This window comes from Xyrauchen texanus, chromosome 37 (genome assembly GCF_025860055.1).
Source record: "Xyrauchen texanus isolate HMW12.3.18 chromosome 37, RBS_HiC_50CHRs, whole genome shotgun sequence".
In the NCBI taxonomy this organism is placed as follows: Eukaryota; Metazoa; Chordata; class Actinopteri; order Cypriniformes; family Catostomidae; genus Xyrauchen; species Xyrauchen texanus.
Window position 1 is genome coordinate 1,346,935 of NC_068312.1, and position 20,878 is coordinate 1,367,812.

General features: G+C 39.8%; 1 protein-coding gene across 2 annotated transcripts in view; it reads left to right on the plus strand.

Moving 5' to 3' along the window:
* The window catches only part of LOC127631024 (peregrin-like), a 33,267-nt gene extending 12,604 nt beyond the window's left edge, over nt 1–20,663 (plus strand). The window contains exons 6-16 of one of the 2 annotated variants that reach the window (XM_052108963.1): nt 136–310; nt 394–525; nt 2,655–2,783; nt 5,489–5,840; nt 6,192–6,494; nt 7,377–7,646; nt 11,820–11,967; nt 13,726–13,856; nt 13,947–14,062; nt 14,381–14,535; nt 18,133–20,663. In XM_052108963.1, the coding sequence (XP_051964923.1) occupies nt 136–310; nt 394–525; nt 2,655–2,783; nt 5,489–5,840; nt 6,192–6,494; nt 7,377–7,646; nt 11,820–11,967; nt 13,726–13,856; nt 13,947–14,062; nt 14,381–14,535; nt 18,133–18,316 (2,095 nt within the window). In that variant the 3' untranslated portion in view covers nt 18,317–20,663. Of the gene's footprint in view, nt 1–135; nt 311–393; nt 526–2,654; nt 2,784–5,488; nt 5,841–6,191; nt 6,495–7,376; nt 8,289–11,819; nt 11,968–13,725; nt 13,857–13,946; nt 14,063–14,380; nt 14,536–18,132 lie in introns of those variants that run through there. The other variant, XR_007968908.1, reaches the window with a different exon arrangement.
* The last annotated feature ends 215 nt before the right edge of the window (nt 20,664–20,878 follow it).

Below are 20,878 nucleotides of genomic sequence, written 5' to 3' on the forward strand. Positions count from 1 at the left end.
TATTGCCCAGACCTTTGTGTTCAAGTGAAGATTTTCCAACCCAATGACCTGAACTGATTCTGCATCTAAAGCTGTAGTGTGAAAGCACCTTGAACGATTACTGGAGCTCAAACTGTGTCATCTCTTGTGTTTTAGGTTGAGTAAGATCACCAGTAACCTGACAGTGCAGAGGAAGAGTCAGTTCATGCAGAGACTACACAGCTACTGGACCTTAAAGAGACAGAGCCGCAATGGCGTCCCTCTCCTGCGACGACTCCAGACACACCTACAGTCACAACGCAATGCTGAACCGCTCCCAACCGTGGCCGCAGTTAGTACATGAGTGCGTTGATTCATTGGAACATGTGGATGATTGTTTGCTTATTGACACTGTATTTGTGTGTGTTTGCACAGAGGGACAGTGAAGAGAAGCCTTCCATGTTGAAGGAGCAGTTGAAAGCATGGCAGCGGCTCAGACATGACCTGGAGAGAGCTCGATTGCTGGTAGAACTCATCCGCAAGAGAGAGAAACTCAAGAGAGAGACCGTAAGATATCTTCTGTCATACAGATGGCTCATTCCTCTTATGCAGAACCTCTTCAACCCCGTGGGGTGAATTCATTAGACGCTTGTGCCACTTTTGCTCACGGGACAGCACTGTGCCATGCAGAGTAATTCATTGTCATTCTTTTCAGCACAAACACACCTCAATTCTGTCTAAATTCAGCTTATTATGGACTCTGCTGAAGTCAGCGCTATTTGCTCGGCACAGTTTACACGGGGAAAGCTGGTAGAAAACAGAATTTTCTAATAAGTAATAGTTCACCAATATGATAATACTCTCATCATTTACTCACCCTCTCAAACTCGTATGACTTTCTATCTTCTGCAGCAAACAAAGATATTTTGATGGCGATCCAATGTGAATATGTCCATATAATGCAAGTCAATGGGGTCCAACACTCTCAAGCTCTTGAGAGGACATAAAGGCAGAATAAAAGTAAATCCATATGACTCCAGTGGTTTAATCCATGTCTTCTGAAGAAATAAGTTAGGTGTGGATGACAAACATAACAATATAAAAAGTCCTTTTTCACTATAAATCTTGCCATATTCATCTCTTTGGCACAATCATGATTTGAAGCTCGATACACTTTCTAGTGCTTGATGCATGTGTCATTGTATGGATATGAACAAATCGTATCTCCAAACAAATCTTCTTTTGTGCTCCACAGAAGAAAGAAAGTCATGCAAATTTGAGATGGCAAGTAGACAATGACAAGAGAATTATGATTTTTGGGTGTACTGCTCCTGTTAAATAGAGATTGTCGCTGTGGTAATTCATCAAATTGTGGATAAGTGTTATAACCACATATACAGACGCAGGGCAAAGTGGAGAATTTTTGGGTCTTCTCTCCTGATTTGCACATTTTCTTTGGTCTGTCGGGGCAACACAAAGAAGATTGTATGTTAATATACTGTGGATTAATAATGCATTCTTGGGGAATTCACTCCTGTAACTTTAAAAACAAACCATAATAATTTGTGATGTACTGAAGTGTTTCTATAAAGACTGTACCAGACTTTTAGAAAAATCCTCTGTTCAAGCTCAGCCATGTGAGGGTTATTTATTACATTTTTTGAATCAATATAACATACAGATTTCAGTGATTACATCAAACAGGATGGGATAGGCACTACCTTTAGAGTGAGACAAGCCAATTAAGACCAGAAAGCATCAGTCAGCTCATCAAATCCATTTCTGGCTTTCAAAGAGAGGAAAAAATGTGAGAATGCTGGATTACAGCAGTCAAAAGAGAGAATATGGCAAATGTACTGTCACTGTTGTTTTCCCACTAAACATAATGTCACTTCCTGGAGGATGATGTCATTAAGGAACTGGCTTCTTTTACACAAGTCTAACAGGATGCAAGGTGATATTGAGGATACAGCGAAACCTATAAAATTATTATCAATTAGAACAATATTCGCAAGAAAATTTATATAAAGGAAATCATCTGGAATTCTTCGTTAGGTCCTTCAGCTCTGCTGCAATATTTTACACAGAAACTTTAAGCTCAACTTACACACACACACACACACACACACAGTGGACTCATTGCAAAATATTGGTCTCCTTTTACAGAAACCACTTTCTTTATTTAATCCTGTCTTTGAGAGTCTGTGATTCAGGCTCTGTTTGCTCTGTGTCCCTGTTAAAAGTGTTCGTTCGTTCCACTAGACGGCAGCAAGTACCAGGAAATAGAAATGTTCCTCTATCACTTTCCATCACAATATACAGATGTGAAAAGCAGGATGACGCTCTAATGCAGCTGAACACTCGCCATGTGCTCGTTCATAGACATTCAGTCTATTTTATGATCACACACTGTTTCCTCAAAGATCTCGGCCTCTGAGTGGACTACGAGCTTAAGCTAGAACATCTGCTCAATCGAAATGATTGAAAACCCACCTCTGTGCTAACTTTTGATATAAGATTTCCATCTTCAGCCATTGCGAGTTTCATATTTTATCCAGTACATGAAGATATCTGTGAGTATGAAAATGTTGTGCATGGTAGGAATGATCCGGATTTGTTTTTGTCTGGGGAATATATTTTTATCTTTCTTGTTTGTTTTATTATTTGTGACTCGTATGTACTTAATGTGTGTTTAGATTAAGATTCAGGAGCTGGCATTGGAAATGCAGTTGACTCCATTCCTGGCTTTGTTGCGCAGCACTCTGGAACAACTGCAGGAACGAGATACCAGTAACTTCTTCACTGAGCCTGTACCTTTAAGTGAGGTACACAAACACACACACACACACACACACACACTCTCTCCCAGATCTTCTTTAACAAGTGAAATATGCTCAGACGATTCTGCTAAAAGGCTTCAGACTAACATTTTAAAATATGGACAAAAACTTGTATTAATTATATTTTATGATAATATTGCACACATATGTACAGTAAGTACAGTTACCAATAACATTGCATATTTGTGTCCCATTGAAATGCCCACTTAACAGTAAAGTGTTGATTTTGTGTTTGGATGCAGATGTAAATTTACTGATATGAACACCAGTTAAAAGAAGAAGCACATCAGAGTTGGCCAACTTTGTACTCACACGGCATACTCTGGGTTCTAGGCTATATATATATATATATATATATATATTTTATTATTTATGTTTTTTTTATTTTGTTACTAAATGTGTCCATTTGGTCACAGTCGACTGTAAAAATGTGTAGAGATTTTACTATACCATTTATACCACAGAAGAGGCATATATTGGTGCTTCTATTTCACAGTGGGTTTGAATGTGGCTCATCCAGTCAGGATTTAGAGTCAGAACTATTTGTTTTATAATATTAGTTTTATAGAGTCTTTTGTTTTTAGATCATGTGTGACATAAAATAAAGCTATTTTCTTATCTTTTATTTTTATGAATGCACCCGTCAATTTCAGAATAAAGAGAACATTATCAAATGTTAAGTGTTTAATTCAGTGGATTAAAGAAAAACATCCAATTCCACTTGGTATTTATTATTTTAAGTATTTATTTCCAGCTATATATATATATATATATATATATATTACACAGTATCTCACAAAAGTGAGTACACCCCTCACATTTTTGTAAATATTTGATTATATCTTTCATGATCATGTGATCCATGTCCTTAGTCTGCTTGTCTTCAACAAACTGTTTGCGGGCTTCCTTGTGCATCATCTTTAGAAGAGGCTTCCTTCTGGGACGACAGCCATGCAGACCAATTTGATGCAGTGTGCAGCGTATGGTCTGAGCACTGACAGGCGTACCCCCCCCCCCCACCCCTTCAACCTCTGCAGCAATGCTGGCAGCACTCATACATCTATTTCCCAAAGACAACCTCTGGATATGACGCTGAGCACGTACACTCAACTTCTTTGGTCGACCATGGCGAGGCCTGTTCTGAGTGGAACCTGTCCTGTTAAACCGCTGTATGGTCTTGGCCACCGTGCTGCAGCTCAGTGTCAGGGTCTTGGCAATCTTCTTATAGCCTAGGCCATCTTTATGTAGAGCAACAATTCTTTTTTTCAGATCCTCAGAGAGTTCTTTGCCATGAGGGGTCATGTTGAACTTCCAGTGACCAATTTTAGGGAGTGTGAGAACGATGACTCCAAATTTAACACACCTGCTCCCCATTCACACCTGAGACCTTGTAACATTAATGAGTCGCATGACACCGGGGAGGGAAAATGGCTAATTTGGCCCAATTTGGACATTTTCACTTAGGGGTGTACTCACTTTTGTTGCCAGCGGTTTAGACATTAATGGCTGTGTGTTGAGTTATTTTGAGGGGACAGCAAATTGACACTGTTATACAAGCTGTACACTCACTACTTCACATTGTAGCAAAGTGTCATTTCTTCAGTGTTGTCACATGAAAAGATATAATCAAATATTTACAAAAATGTGAGGGGTGTACTCACTTTTGTGAGATACTGTGTATATGTGTGTAATATATATATATACACAGACACTGTACATTAGGTCTTTTGATTTAATGCATTCATTTAGTGCAATTTTATTATTAAAAAAAAATTAAGGCAATTAATTTTGCCCTCTGACATGTACATAAATTCTGTAATGAAAGTACAGATTTTCCTACCGTACGAGCAATTCAAGCTTGAAGTACATGAGTTTTTACGAGCCGTGTCAATAGGTGTCAGCGCGCCTCAACAAACATCACAAGCAGCAGAAACTGAATGAGAACCACTCAATGAGGAGGAAGCACAACAGAATACAGGAATCTTGAGAAGTGATTTTAGATTCCACTTCTTTTAACTTGTCACAGTGTCCTAAAAATGTGGCGTATATGATGATGAATACCAGTGAGACGCTTCAAACGTGTCAGTCTGAGGTTCACACAAGAGTGCAGATTAAAAATAGCGCAGACAGATTGCAAGATCTCGTCCTGAGAGAACTGGACAGATAGCTGTCAGCTGTAGACTTGTTCAATGAGATGAGAATAAAACAAGACACTTTTAGTGTTGTCTGATCTCTACTTTATTCAATGGCCACAATAATGCAATTTATTTCAAACTGAATTTCAATCTGTAATACACAGTATATTTATTACAGGTCATACATGTTATATTGAATTATTATATTATTATTATGCATTATTTATATGAATTATCTTTATTTGGGGTCCTTTCTCAGCAAATAATGATGCGATTAATTGCGATTAATATGATTAATCATCATGTAAATTTTTTGTAGATTGAGTCACCTAATATACAGTATGTATATATATATATATATATATATATATATATATATATATATATATATATATATATATATATATATATATATTATATATATATGATATAATGAATGTAATGTTTTGGTCATTGCACCCACCCCTAATGAACGGATGTGTGTCTTTGTGACATGTAGGACAAAATGAAATGTGCAGCATTGTGTCTTTCATGGATGTGCTCGTGTTTCTGCAGGTCCCAGATTACCTGGACCACATTGACCGTCCGATGGACTTCCAGACTATGTGGAATTGTTTAGAATCACATCGTTATCTCAGCTTTGACGCTTTCGAGGGCGACTTCCTGCTGATCGTCAACAACTGTTTGAAGTACAACGCCAAAGACACCATCTTCTACCGTTCTGCACTGCGATTAAGAGAAGCAGGTGGCGCTGTTTTACGGCAAGCTCGCAGGCAGGCTGAGAGGATCGGTTTCGATTATGAGACGGGCATGCATCTTCCCCGAGATCCGAGCCCAGAATCGCCTCTCGAACGAGAGAGACAGAGAGACCGCGAGAGAGAGAGAGCAGCATCAATGGCTGAAGATGGTAAGTTGGGTTTTTCTGCACGTGTATTGGCACTCTCCATGAATTCACTTTGGTGTCCCACTTTTTTTTTTTTAAATCATTAGAGGCACAATACACTTTTTTTATAATGAAAACTATAAGATGTGTCCGGGAGTATTTTTCCCATTAATTTTTTCCATCGGGATGTCCGGGAGTATTTTTCCCATTAATTTTTTCCATCGGGATTTCAGCTGTGAACCAAACCAACCAGCTCCGAGGTGAATTACAACATTACAAAACAAAAACATTTGAAAATCAGACAACATTTTTTTTTAGTTTAGGCCAGGTTTTGTGCTCAAACTCTGTCAAGTCTTATGTCATCTCCTTTCACAGATCTGCTTCCGGAGACACGGCGGCGTTTGCCTCTAGAGGAGCAGCTGCAGATCCTGCAGGCGCATTATGATGAGGTCATGTCAGGCAAGCACAGCATTGGTCAGTCCCGGCGAGCGAAAGCCTTGAAGAAGGAGATGACAGTGATTAAGCGGAAGATGGCCCACCAGCGTGAGGGCAGCTGTGGGATGGGCAACCACGAGTCAGGCGTGTCGCTGGAGTGCGGCTCAGTCCTCGCGCATCACGCCTCTGCTAGCACACGACACGATGAGGGGGAGAGCAGCAGCCACGAGATCGGCGGGAAAGGTGAATAAACACTAGTTGGGTTCAATCTTTGATATTTGCACTAGTAACAGTGTAGTTACTAATATCAAATATGTGCATTTTCACTTGTAAAAGTGTAATCGTTGATATTTGCACTGACATGTCCTGCACATGATTTAGGTTTAGGGATATGTTCAAATCACTAACACTAAGTATGAACAACAGTAATAGTGATGCTAGACTTCATTGCAATGTAGTAACACACTAATTACTGGTTCCCATTAAGAGTCACTTTTTTTTGTTATTTGCTGTTTTACGTGGTTGAAATTTTATGCATGGCACAAAGGCAAATCCACAAACGTCAAATAATTTTAAATAACTTTTTTTTTAATCAATCATGCAATTGATAAGGATCTCCCAATTTGGAACGCCCAATTCCCTGTACTTTAGTAGGTGTACAAGTTTAGTAGGCGCGATAACTCGCCTCAATCCGTGTGGCAGAGGACAAGTCTCAGTTGCCTCCGCTCCTGAGACCGTCAATCCGCACATCTGATCACGTGACTCATTGTGCATGACACCGCGGAGACTCACAGCATGTGGAGGCTACTCTCCACGATCCACACACAACTCACCACACGCCCCATTGAGAGAACCACTAATCACCACCACGAGGAGGTTACCCCATGTGACTCTACCTTCCCTAGCAACCGGCCAATTTGGTTGCTTAGGACACCTGGCTGGGGTCACTCAGCACACCCTGGATTGGAACTCGTGACTCCAGCGGTGGTAGTCAGCATCAATACTCACTGAGCTACCCAGACCCCCCTGAAATAATTGTTTTTAAAGAAACAAATATACAGTGTGTGTTGACTGAGTTTCTCTCTCTCTCTCTCTCTCTCTCTCTCTCTCTCTCTCTCTCTGTAGATCTAAGCACGTCCTCATCTGTGCTGGCACCTGAGGTGGGTCGTCGTACCTCTGTCCTCTTCAAGAAAAACCCTAAAGCTGCGGGGCCTCCCAAGCGCCCGGGTCGACCCCCTAAGAACCGAGATGCTCTTCATGGCCTAGGGGTGTTGAGCTCAAGTCCCGTGGGCCCACCACAGTTGCCCTCCCTCATCTCGTCACGCAAAAGACCCCACAGTCCTCAGTCCAGCTCCAGTTCAGAGTCCGACAGCGAAAACGATCACCTCTTGTTGGGTACGCCACTGACCCTGACCCCTAAAACACACATCAACCATGGACTAGAATTAACTGCAATGTTTTTTTTCTGTTTTCTTAAGTGTAAATCTCACTAATTTGTTCTATTTATGCTTAAAGATACATTGTTATGTGGTGAGAACTGTTTTTAAATTACGTTTTAAGAATTCTTAAGAATTCTTGGGCTTTGTTCACACTTTAGGAAAAATCTGATTTTCTTTCTCAAATCCAATATTTTAGACTGACTGTTCAAACTGCAAGTTATTTGTGGAATGATTTTGCTTGTCATAGTAATGATGCAAACTTGCGTTATGTTCACCATGTGTGAGAGTTTACCAATGGATGATTTTCATGAGGGCAGTCTCCTAATATTAACACATTCTGCACAGACAACGGCTTAAAAAACGATAGACATGTGCAGTGTTTATTTCTTTCCCGTTTTAGCTAATCTGTTCTGTATTTTATACCATACGGAATAGTCAGCCTATTGTCCTGTATTTTAGTGGGTAGCGAAACGTACCGTATTGAAGAATAAAAGGGTCAGACAGAGAGATTCTTGAAGAGGACCCCCGCTCAATCGCCCCATATTTGCGTTGTGGCGACTCGCAGCTGGTGTTACTGCACAGTAGCACTACGGTTTTGGTGAGTAAAGCCAATGTCTGTATTATTTAAGAGGTTTGCACTGCTTTGTCTGCCCTGTAACATATACAAGACATATGGGTTAGAAAAGATCATCTGTTCCCCTCATTCACCTTCCACTGTCAGAGGGCTGAAAGGTTTAATAAAGCAAACACTCTGAACTCTCATTTTAAGTCATTTTTTATTGACAATTCTCTTGTAATTCACCTACAGCGTGGACATCATTATTGTTTTCCTTTCTAAATGTCCAGTGAAAAGGCATCATTTAAGCAGTTTGGAATGCAGTACATGTCTTCTCAAGACAAATCTGATCTGACCATTCAGGCTGAGACGCATTAAGAAAAATCTGATTTTAATCCCTTTCCAAACTACCTACAAATGTGGTTTGGATCGGGCTTGCAAAAATCATTTTTTTGGTCTTGTTGTCCTGTTTAGAGTACAAAAACGTAAATTGATTGTAGTCAGATTGGCCAAAAAATGTATAAATCAGATTTTTTTCTGCCTGTGTGAAGAAAGCTTTAATGTTGTATGCTGTTTTACTTCAAGTTAATATATCATGTTTTAGGATTACATTTACATTTATTCATTTGGCAGACGCTTTTATCCAAAGCGACTTACAAAAGAGTAGGAACATCAGCGAATCATCTTAGGGAGACAGTGGTACAAAAAGTGCCATATTACAAAGTTTCACTATCATCAGAATAGTATACAAAACAGATTTAAGTGCAACAAGAAATGTAAATAATTTTTTTTTTTTTGACCGGTTAAGTGCTTTTGGAAAAGATGTGTTTTTAGCCGTTTTTTGAAGATAGAGAGTGAGTTAGCTTCCCAGATTGAGTTGGGAAGGTCATTCCACCACCGTGGTATGATGAAACTGAAAGTCCGGGAAAGTGTTTTGGTGCCTCTTTGTTTTGGTACGACAAGGCGACGTTCCTTAGCCGACCGCAGGCTTCTGGTGGGAACGTAGCTCTGCATAAATGTTTTTAGGTATGCTGGAGCAGACCCAGTGACTGTTTTATATGCCAGCATTAGGGCCTTGAATTTAATACGTGCATGAACCGGCAGCCAGTGGAGAGAGACAAAGAGTGGTGTAACATGTGCTCTCTTAGGTTCATTAAAGACCAGACGTGCTGCTGCATTCTGGATCATTTGGAGAGGTCTAATAGCACATGCAGGAAGGCCTGCAATGAGAGCGTTACAGTAGTCCAGTCTAGTTATGACAAGGGACTGAACGAGCAGTTGTGTGGCATGTACAGAGAGGAAGGGTCTTATCTTCCTGATATTGTAGAGTGTAAATCTACAAGATCTTGCAGTTTTTGAAATGTGGTCAGTGAAATTTAGCTCATCATCAATGGTTACCCCTAGATTTCTGACCGTTTTGGAAGGTGAAACTGTAGTTGGACCCAGCTGCACGGTGATGTTGTGTTCAACAGCCGGGTTGGCTGGAAAGACAAGGAGTTCGGTCTTGGCAGGGTTGAGTTGAAGGTGGTGTTCCTTCATCCAGGCTGAGATGTCTGCCAGACAGGCAGCGATTCGAGCGGTCACTGTGGTGTCGTTGGGCTGGAAAGACAAGTAGAGTTGCGTGTCATCAGCATAGCAGTGGTAAGAGAAACCATGTGACTGGATGATGGTTCCCAGTGATGTTGTGTATATGGAGAAGAGAAGTGGCCCAAGCACTGATCCCTGAGGTACCCCAGTAAGTAACTGGTGTGGCTTGGATACTTCCCCTCTCCATGCTACCTCAAAGGACCTTTCTGAGAGATAAGAGTTGAATCAGTCAAGCACAGTTCCAGTGATACCCAGTTTAAAGAGGGTGGAGAGAAGGATCTGATGGTTGACTGTGTCAAAGGCAGCAGAAAGGTCCAGCAGAATCAGAACGGATGATCTGGATTCAGCTTTCGCCTGTCTCAGCGACTCGATGACAGACAGCAGGGCAGTCTCAGTGGAGTGTCCACTTTTGAAGCCTGACTGATTGTCATCCAGCAGCTTGTTCTGTGAGAGATAGGCAGAGATCTGATTGAAAACTGCCCTTTCAAGTGTTTTTGCCATGAATGGGATGAGAGAGACTGGTCTGTAGTGTTCTATCTGTGTGGGGTTAAGTGCAGGTTTTTTCAGCAGTGGGGTTACTCGAGCCTGCTTAAATGTAGTGGGAAAAGTGCCTGCAAGAAGGGATGTGTTAATTATGTGTGTAAGTGCCGGTAGGATGGACGGAGAGATGGCCTGGAGAAGGTGTGATGGAATGGGGTCAAGGGAACAGGTTGTGGGGTGGTTGGAGAGGAGGAGTTTAGAGACCTCAGTGTCAGTTAAAGGAGAGAACATAGGGAAAGAAGGGTTGCATACAGGAGCCAGGTGTTTGACAGGGTGTGGTGCTGTGAATGTATTGCTGATGGCTGTAACCTTATCAGTAAAAAATGTGGCGAATATATCTGCTGTCAGTGATGTGTCAGGTGGTGGAGGGGAGGGCAGAGAAGTGTGTTAAATGTTCTAAACAAGCTACGAGTGTCTGTGGTGCTGTTGATCTTGGTCTGGTAATATGAAGTTTTTGCAGTTTTAACGTTAATTGAAAAAGTTGCAAGCAGAAGCTGATATTTACCTAGATCAGCTGGATCTTTAGATTTCCTCCATCTCCTCTCAGCTGCCCTGAGATCAGTCCGATGTTCACGAAGGACGTCAGACAGCCAGGGGCTGGGTGCTGTAGTCCGTGCTGGTCTAGAGGAGAGAGGACAGATGTTGTCTAGACAGTTTGTTAAAGTAGAGCTAAGTGTGTCTGTGGCAGTGTTTACATCAGGATGTTTAGATTATGACAATGATTTTTAGCTCTGTTCACATTCTGACTGAATTGCAGTATGTTTAAGAACAAAGAAAGAGCTCCAGGTAACAATAGCTTTAAAATTGCATATCAGACAGAAAAATGTTACTTAATTCTGACCGTTGCAGCTGCTGCCATTTTGTTTCTTTTTACTTGACGTCATGATGGTCATGTCGGTGCTTTTATAGTAATGAATGGTAATTCCAACATGAAGGGATCGCACTATAAAACCTAATGAACTTACTTGCTGTCTATTAACTACGTAGACAGCTATCTTCCAAGGCAGCATCCTTTTTAAAATTGAAATGTATAAGTAAATGATTTGGAGCGCTCTACATAGACAGACAACTCAACACATGATATAAATAATGCTCCTCACATGAAGCACACTAAAGACACAACACACAATTGATTCCAATAGAGTGTGATGTTAGCATGTTGCTAAGCTAACAACAACACAATATTCTAATAGAAATTCATAGCACAGACAAAAAAAAGGTGTAAATGTCGAGGTGCCTTTTTTTTATCTGCACGCAAATGATATTATTTAGCAAAGGGCAAGGTTTTAAGTTGACTTAAATTTCAGTCTGTTAGACAAAGATATTGTGTGACTTCAGAAGACATACTCCAGTTGCATGGACTACTTTTATGGTGTGTTTGGAGCTCATTGGTGCTACGTGGAACAGTTCTTTCATGTTTATTTTGCTGCTGTGTTCCTCTGTCAGATCTTCAGAGTAATGGTTTTGGTGGCAGCAGTCAGCCGGTGACTGAGAGTTTTCGGGTGTACAGGAACGAGCGCAGTCTGCCGCGCTCCAGCTCTGATTCTGAATCCACCAGCAGCAGCAGCAGCAGCGCAGCATCAGACAGAACCAGGTACAAACACACACTTGTGTCAGAGATCTGGCTTTACAGCACTATATCATTGGGAAACTTAATAAATTCATTAATAGGGTTTAAATTCTTTCAATGTGTGTGTGTGTATACTGTAAAATGTATATATCCATTATAAAAATCCAAAACTATTGTGATTTAAACAAAGAGTGAACTAAACATTTCAGTATTTGTGTTAAAAAAAAATCTATTAATTTATCAAAGATTTGGACTGTCCTGCAGTCGTGTCGTCATTTCCAGCACAACAAACAATTTTGCCACAAATCCGGTTTTTCAAATGTTAGATGTTAATAAAGTGGATAAAAGTGTCAGTGAAGAGCACGCTTGAGGTGAAATATGACAGAAGACAAATCAAGGGAAATATCACCAGTGAGCACTAGAGTTTTTAATAAAGCTGTCATTTTACCAAATTACACAAAGTGTGAAAATATGATTGAATTGTGTGTATTTAGGATAAGTCAAATGTTAGTTATGAAATTAAGTTGATCGGTTTTTTTAAAGTGTTAAAAATGTCATTTCCATCAGCATCATTTCCAGCACAGAATTCTATTAAACACAAAACAGAATTTGACACGAGCTGGAAATGAATGACATAAATCTCCTGTGATGCAAAAACACACACTGTTGGACATTGTTATCAATGTAAAAAAAGAAACATTTGATCCGCATAAATGTATTTTTAGGTGGCCAAATTAATATTTGAAATATTTTTAGGGATATTATATATATATATATACATCTCAGCGAGTATTGCCGTTGCCTATCACACCTGGAGTCGTGAGTTCGAATCCAGGGTGTGGTGAGTGACTCCAGCCAGGTTTCCTAAGCAACCAAATTGGCCGGTTGCTAGGGAGGGTAGAGTCACATGGGGTAACCTCCTCGTGGTGGTGATTAGTGGTTCTCTCAATGGGGCGTGTGGTGAGTTGTGTGTGGATCGTGGAGAGTAGCATGAGTCTCCACATGCTGTGAGTCTCCGCGGTGTCATGCACAATGAGTCACGTGATCAGATGTGTGGATTGACGGTCTCAGAAGCGGAGGCAACTGAGACTTGTGCTCCACCACACGAGGTGAGTAACCGCACCACCACGAGGACCTGCTAAGTAGTGGGAATTGGGTGTTCCAAATTGGGAGAAAGGGGGATAAAAAAAAAAATACATTTATTGAAAATATGTTATTTTATGTAGGTATACTATGTTTAAAAAATTAAAAAATTAGGAAAAGTGTTCCTTATTTTGTGTGAGGCAAGTCCCTTATTGTCTTGTTTCTCTTGTAAGATCTGGTAACACTACACTTTTTTTTTAAATTCATTTTAAAATTATGAACCGTTCTTTTATTTCATTCTGACCGATTAACATGTGGAACACCAGAACTGAAAAAATATAGTTTCTGCTCACAATGGAAAAAATGAAAAAAAAAATTTTCTTGGTCCCTGATATATATATATACAGTACAAATGCAACTTTAATGTCATTGCTATTGAAGTTTGAGACACTATTAAAACATCTACAACAGAATTGCAATCATACTCACGAGTCGAGAGATGAGATCACAACACAAGTCTAATGATGCGCTCTTCATTCACAAAGTAGCTTTTAGCTCAAGTCTTTACTTACGTCCAGTGATTTACAAATGCTTTGTTAGTCGATTCGATGATATCATTAAAAAGAACTGGTTCTGTAGAATCGTTTGACTTTGAATCAGGAGTTGGGTCTTGCTGATGCTTTCACTGTGTTTCCGCAGCACTCCCTCTAAACAGGGCCGTGGCAAAGCGTCGTTCTCTCGCTCCGCATTTCAGGAGGACAGCAGTGAGGAGACGTCTGGAACAGAGAACGACTCCTACTCCATGGGTGGAGGCCGAGGAGTCTCACACTGTGTGTACAGCAACACACACACACATGTGTACTGATCCTGCATGTGACGTGTTTGTGAGCTGACGTGTGTGTTTGTGTATGTGTGTGCAGTGGTTCGGAGCAGGGGCCGCTCTGGCTGCTGGATGAGCTCAGATGACTACAGTTCGTTGGACGCTCTCGATCTGGTGTGGGCCAAGTGCAGAGGATACCCCTCTTACCCCGCTCTGGTGAGTTGCAGACTGCAGAGTTGTTTGGACCAAAAGGCCAATAATTGAGGCATATATATGACAGACAGTTTCTAAAATATGAAACCACACAATAAAACAGATCTCAGTACTTCACTTGTAATAAAGCCAATGTGTGTGAGTCATGTCCCGATTCACCTAGAGTTTCTTGTGCCCTCACTAATGTTGCTAAAGAGTTGTGAAGTCCATAAACACAATACAGATATGCTGTTGCGGTCTCTGACCAGCAGAGGGCTGCTCCAATCCATGTGTGACTGCAATTGTGATCATCAGTTTTTACCCGTGTTATTCTGCCCTCAGATCATTGATCCTAAGATGCCGAGAGAGGGTGTGTTCCACAGGGGTGTCCCAATCCCCGTCCCACCGCTAGAGGTGCTAAAACTGGGAGAGCAGATGACACAGGAGGCGCGAGAACATCTCTTCCTAGTGCTCTTCTTCGACAACAAACGAACCTGGTTAGTCTCTCACTCATGCACACACACACACAGAGTTCCTTAGCTATCCAAACTGTGTGTGTACACCCAAAAGTGTGTGTGTGTGTGTGTGTGTCAAAAATGTTCACACAATTGAGAGTCAGCTTTTTGCTAACACTCATTTTTCATTACTTTCTTGATCATTTCTCATTCTGAGAGTTCTTTTGACATAAAACTACATTATTCAGATTAAACGGCATCCAGAATGAACTTTTTGACACATCTGCCAATCCCAGCTGAACTGAGGAAATGTATCAGCCAGAACTAGTTCTTATCAGCCTTGAAACTGTATTTTGCATTATTATTATGTATAAAAAACAAAATCGGAAGAAAATAGGATTATTTATCTGTTTTTCCTTGTATATTAGTGACAAACAGTGTAGATTGTGTCGCTCACACCTGCCACAAAAACATGACGATATATCACGATTTTGTTTGATTTGTTGTCTTTTTTTTTTGTTTTTGTTTAAATTGTTTTATTTATTTTGTGGTGGCTTAACCTCATGCGACCCCACATCCTTCTGTGTAGACATTGTATTTTGGCTTCACGTTACGCAATGCATCATTTAAACCAATTGATCTCAGTTCAGGACACTCATGGGTTGTCAGTAAAGGTTCAACTTTATACATATAGAGTCATGTGACAAAACAACATAGAACGATCACAGCAGAGTTTGTCTTTGGGAGAAACGCCAACAAAACTACTACTGATAAGAAGGCTCATTGAGTTTTGACATTGAAACTTGTTTGAGTCTCTGGTTTCATCTGATACGCCATTTTAAACATCTGAGCGATTTATCACGAAGCAGCACACTGTTAAACACAACGACCACTGACACGAGCGCTCGTTTTTCATTAAAGTCCCAGTAAAATTGACTCTCAGAGGGAGTTATGATGAAAATAAGATGCATTTTTGAACTGTTCTGAGACCACTGCAGACAGACAACACACTGGAGGTTAAGTCATGCACTAAATGGGGAGCAAGGGTGCATCCTATATCTCTCCTATAACTGTTCTGAGACCAGTGCAGACAGACAACACACTGGAGGTTAAGTCATGCACTAAATGGGGAGCAAGGGTGCATCCTATATCTCTCCTATAACTGTTCTGAGACCAGTGCAGACAGACAGCACACTGGAGGTTAAGTCATGCACTAAATGGGGAGCAAGGGTGCATCCTATATCTCTCCTATAACTGTTCTGAGACCAGTGCAGACAGACAACACACTGGAGGTTAAGTCATGCACTAAATGGGGAGCAAGGGTGCATCCTATATCTCTCCTATAACTGTTCTGAGACCAGTGCAGACAGACAACACACTGGAGGTTAAGTCATGCACTAAATGGGGAGCAAGGGTGCATCCTATAACTCTCCTATAACTGTTCTGAGACCAGTGCAGACAGACAGCACACTGGAGGTTAAGTCATGCACTAAATGGGGAGCAAGGGTGCATCCTATATCTCTCCTATAACTGTTCTGAGACCAGTGCAGACAGACAGCACACTGGAGGTTAAGTCGTGCACTAAATAGGGAGCAAGGGAGCATCCTATAACTCTCCTATAACTGTTCTGAGACCAGTGCAGACAGACAGCACACTGGAGGTTAAGTCATGCACTAAATGGGGAGCAAGGGTGCATCCTATATCTCTCCTATAACTGTTCTGAGACCAGTGCAGACAGACAGCACACTGGAGGTTAAGTCATGCACTAAATAGGGAGCAAGGGAGCATCCTATAACTCTCCTATAACTGTTCTGAGACCAGTGCAGACAGACAGCACACTGGAGGTTAAGTCATGCACTAAATAGGGAGCGAGGGAGCATCCTATAGGTCTCTATGCAGTTAAGTGCGTTCACTCCTAAAATCTGATGAAAAGTTCAGTTTCAGGTTTGAATCAGAATGAATTATGCAAATGTCTGTTTGATAAAATGCTTCAGCAGTTTCTATCACTTGTTTGATTGACAGTGTAAAGAAACATTGTCACATAAAAGTCAAATCATTTTTATTTGTGTCATTTTTTTCATTTGTTTCCAGAAAATCGTCTGTAACGTCTCAAAAACAGGAATAATCATCACTCCTGCACACATTATAAACTATTTGATGAAAACAATCAGACTTTCTATAGCTTGAAATTACCCGCTGTTCACATACGTGGAGATCAAGTTTTAGGATAATTTAGGTTTTTTTTCTTGTTTATTTGGTGCTATTAGTTACAAATCAAAAGGGAAATGGAAAATGCACACAGCCGTCACACGGGAGTCTCTGGAGGTTGATGTGTGGAATATTCCATGTGTTGAAAAGTTCCAAAGGGGAAAAGAAAGCTGCTGATGTTACGCTGCGTCTAGATTCACGGCAGATGTTTTCTTTAGTAGATGCTTTATATGCATTTAATCACGTCTTACGCTGCCAGTTAGACTGAATTAGTTTATCATGATTTTGAAGCATTTTAATCTCAAGTATTATGATTTTGTAGATAAATATTAATTGTGCCTACATGTGAATTTCTTTATCCAGCTTATTTTTTAAAGGAGCCGTCAATCATACAAGATGTGTTTTGAGTTGTTTAACATGCTTTTGTCACTTCAGAATTGCTAAACTTAAATTATGTGTGTTTATGACTTTGTATTATTCTGATTTAGCACATTTTAGAATAATAGAGTGTGTAGGTGTGTCTGAACTTTTTCTGGAAGTGTATATCAGCGAGAGTCCGTAGCATTTTACAATTTGATTAACGTTTCCAAGTAACTGTTTTATTAATTCATCAAAGCTCATTTGAACTTCCAGCTGGTGCTTGACGAGTGTTAATTTCAGACCCTGTAATTGACAATATATGAATCTTTGTCAACACAAGAGGGTTTCATATTGAGGTGTTGTAGTCAACGAATCTCACATTCTTGTGACCCACTTTGACTCTCAAGTGAGTTTTATAGCCGTCAGCATCACTGAACATCCTGTGCTTAGAGACACAGTGAAATAGGACGGAGGAAACATCATAAACATGCTTCTGAGAGATGAAATTAGGCGCGAAACAATCAGGCCAGCATTTTCACTGACCCATCACAACTTTTACTTAATCTCTTTAATGAGGGAATGAACTACAATCCCATGAAGCATTGCAAATAGCACAATCATAATACATACAATTGTTGATTACAAGTATAGGAAAAATATATTTTAATTGTTGCAATATATTCCGATTTGTACAAATATATAAGTAGTGTTGGGAGAGCGACTCTCTTGCATCATTCTCAGTGCATCGTGGAAGTGGGCGGAGCTGCAGAGCTCTTTTGCACTTTGTTTAATGCAGATCTTTCTCCAGGGTCATGGGTAATGTAGTTCTTCTGTTTGGCTCTATTTGTAACAATATTGTTCAATATTTCACACAAAAGCAAATGTTTGAGTTTAAGGTGTAGAAACACAGTATATGATGAATATAACATGTAGTGACCGTGCAGCATTGGCCTGAAACTCCCTCACACTGACTCCAGACCAGCCGTCCTTATTGTTGATCCCAGAAAGAGAACATGATGCATGGCACAAAATGAGTCCTGTGTAAATGTGTGTGTGTGTGTGTGTGTACAGGCAATGGCTGCCGCGCTCCAAACTGGTTCCTCTCGGTGTCAATCAGGATCTGGATAAGGAGAAGATGCTGGAGGGCAGGAAGTCAAACATCAGGAAATCTGTTCAGGTGGCATACCACCGTGCCATGCAGCACCGCAACAAGGTCCAGGGCGACCCCAGCAGTGATACCAGTGACAGTGACTGAATAAACACATGCGCACACACACATCCAACTGAAAGAACTACAGAAAGAGATGCATTTACTGAAACATAGCACAAAATGACTTCCTTAATCAGTATTTTTATCTTGTTCTCCAATGAAAATATCTAAACATCCTTAAAATATTAAATTATTTTCTTTTAGATGCAAATTTGCATAAGATATTAGGTCTTGTTTTCAGAGAATCTCTTGAATTACATAATTTTTTCGTGCTCTGCCAATATATATTTATAAATATATACACGTTCAGCCACAACATTAAACCACCAGCCTAAAATCGTGTAGGTCCCCCTTGGACCAACCGGCATGTCAGAATAGTATTCAGAGATTATATTCTTTTTACCTCAATTGTACAGAGTGGTTATCTGAGTTACAGTAGACTTTATCAGTTCGAATCAGTCTGACCATTCTGTCTTATCAACAAGTGTTTCCATCCACAGAACTGCCGCTCACTGGATGTTTTTTGTTTATGGCACCATTCTGAGTAAATTCTAGAGACTGTTGTGTTTGACAATCCCAGAAATACTCAAACCAGACCATCTGACACCAACAATCATCTATGCAATTATATAATGAGCCAATCATGTGACAGCAGTGCAAAAAATCATGCAGATACAGGTCAGGAATTTCAGTTAATGTTCACATCAACCATCAGAATGGGGAAAAATGTGATCTCAGTGATTTGGACCGTGGCATGATTGTGTCAGACGGGCTGGTTTGAACTGATAAAGTCTACTGTAACTCAGATAACCACTTTGTACAATTGTGGTAAAAAGAATATAATCTCTGAATGCTATTCTGTGTGTGTGTGTGTGTGTGTGTATATATATATATATATATTGTAATCAAATATCTAACACGTTTTTAAGTGGCCAATCCGTAAACGTTCAAATTGTCACTGTTTCAAAATTATAGACAAAAGATGTAAACATGATTTAAGTGTGATAAAATCACTTACTAACCTTTTCTGAGTAAACTTACAGACAATCTTTGTAGGCATGATGATGTAATGTCAATAAGCCCTAAAACGTCTGAAATAATGATGATTTAAGCAACTTTACAGCTCAAATAATACACGAGTTTTAACAGAAGAATTCATGTAAGTGCTTTTATAAAATTAGGCACATTGAATTCTATTGTAAGTGCCTCACTGGAACCTTGAAGAAGGGACGTTACAAAAATAGATTTTTATTTGTAATCAGCATTATGCCACAAATGCTGTTCATTGAGCTTAACTTGTGTTGATTCCAGATTATTCCTTTAAAACAAGATACATTTACTCGAGAAACAATTAATGGCAGAATATTAAGACTTGTTTTCAGAGAATTAGATTGTTCTGGCAAAATTGGGGACAGAATTTTCAGATTTGGTAAACCATACATTTCATATCTTATGTAATTATGTTAATGTAAATCTATCTTGTTTAAAGGATGTTTTGAGATTTGAACTGGGATACAAACAAAAAAAAGATTAAGAAGTTTTTACATCCCCCTACAATAAACTAGAGACAAAGATGCATTTGAAGTAAACACACACACACACACACACACTGTAATGCTCTCTACTCTGGTGCTAAACTGCTTCAGGCCTGATGTTGAAGGACGTGTCCGCCAGGATGTGTGTATGAGTGTGTTCACTGATTAAATGCACCTGGTTGCGAATAATAAAGGACAAATACGCAGTTCATGATCCTCACACTACTGCCAGTATCAATATTTGAAGAACACTTTGATAGACCCCTGCTTTCTACTTTTTACAATGCTTGTGAAAACACAACTCCAAATTTAGCACACCTAAACCATGTGCTCTGCTGATTGTCTGTGAGTGTGTGAGAGTGATCATTCATGCGTGTGTGAGGCTGAAATGAACAGCATGCACTACATTTTGTGCAGAGGATGCAAAAATGTCAAAAGAAATGTATTTATTTGTTCTTCCAAATGAGACAAGCCCTTCTCTTCCCATAAACACACCCACACACACCCTCAGCTCGTAAATCGGTGTACCTGTCGGTGTTTGTTGTGTATATTTCTCGTGATCTGAATCGTTTCTTGAATGAATGAATGCATTGATAACTAAATGTTGTCTGGTCATGTGCCAGTTCTGTTACTGTAGAAATTTTTTATATATATATATATATATATTACAAATGTATTTGCGATAGACTTTAATAAAAAGATTTGAGTTTTGTACATTTGTTTCATGAGTGCAGAATCAAATTGTGTAATGAGTGTGAAATAAGAGTTGGGAAATCTCTGTTACACAAATCAAGTTAATTCCCAAGTGGAATATAAATAACTAAACTGATTGGATAAGAATTTGATAAACAGCTTTAAATAAAATGCGGTCATTTAAATGACCGCAAGGAAAGGTTAAGAGAAAACATTTTCTGAAATAGTGTTTCATTCAGTTGCAAAATGTTTTTAATAAATCAACCAAAATGTTACTACAGAAATATTTTAGTAACCATGATTGTAATGCATAAGAAATGTGCTTAGTATGGTTTTACCATAAATATCATAGTTTAACTACAGTATGTGTTACTGTATC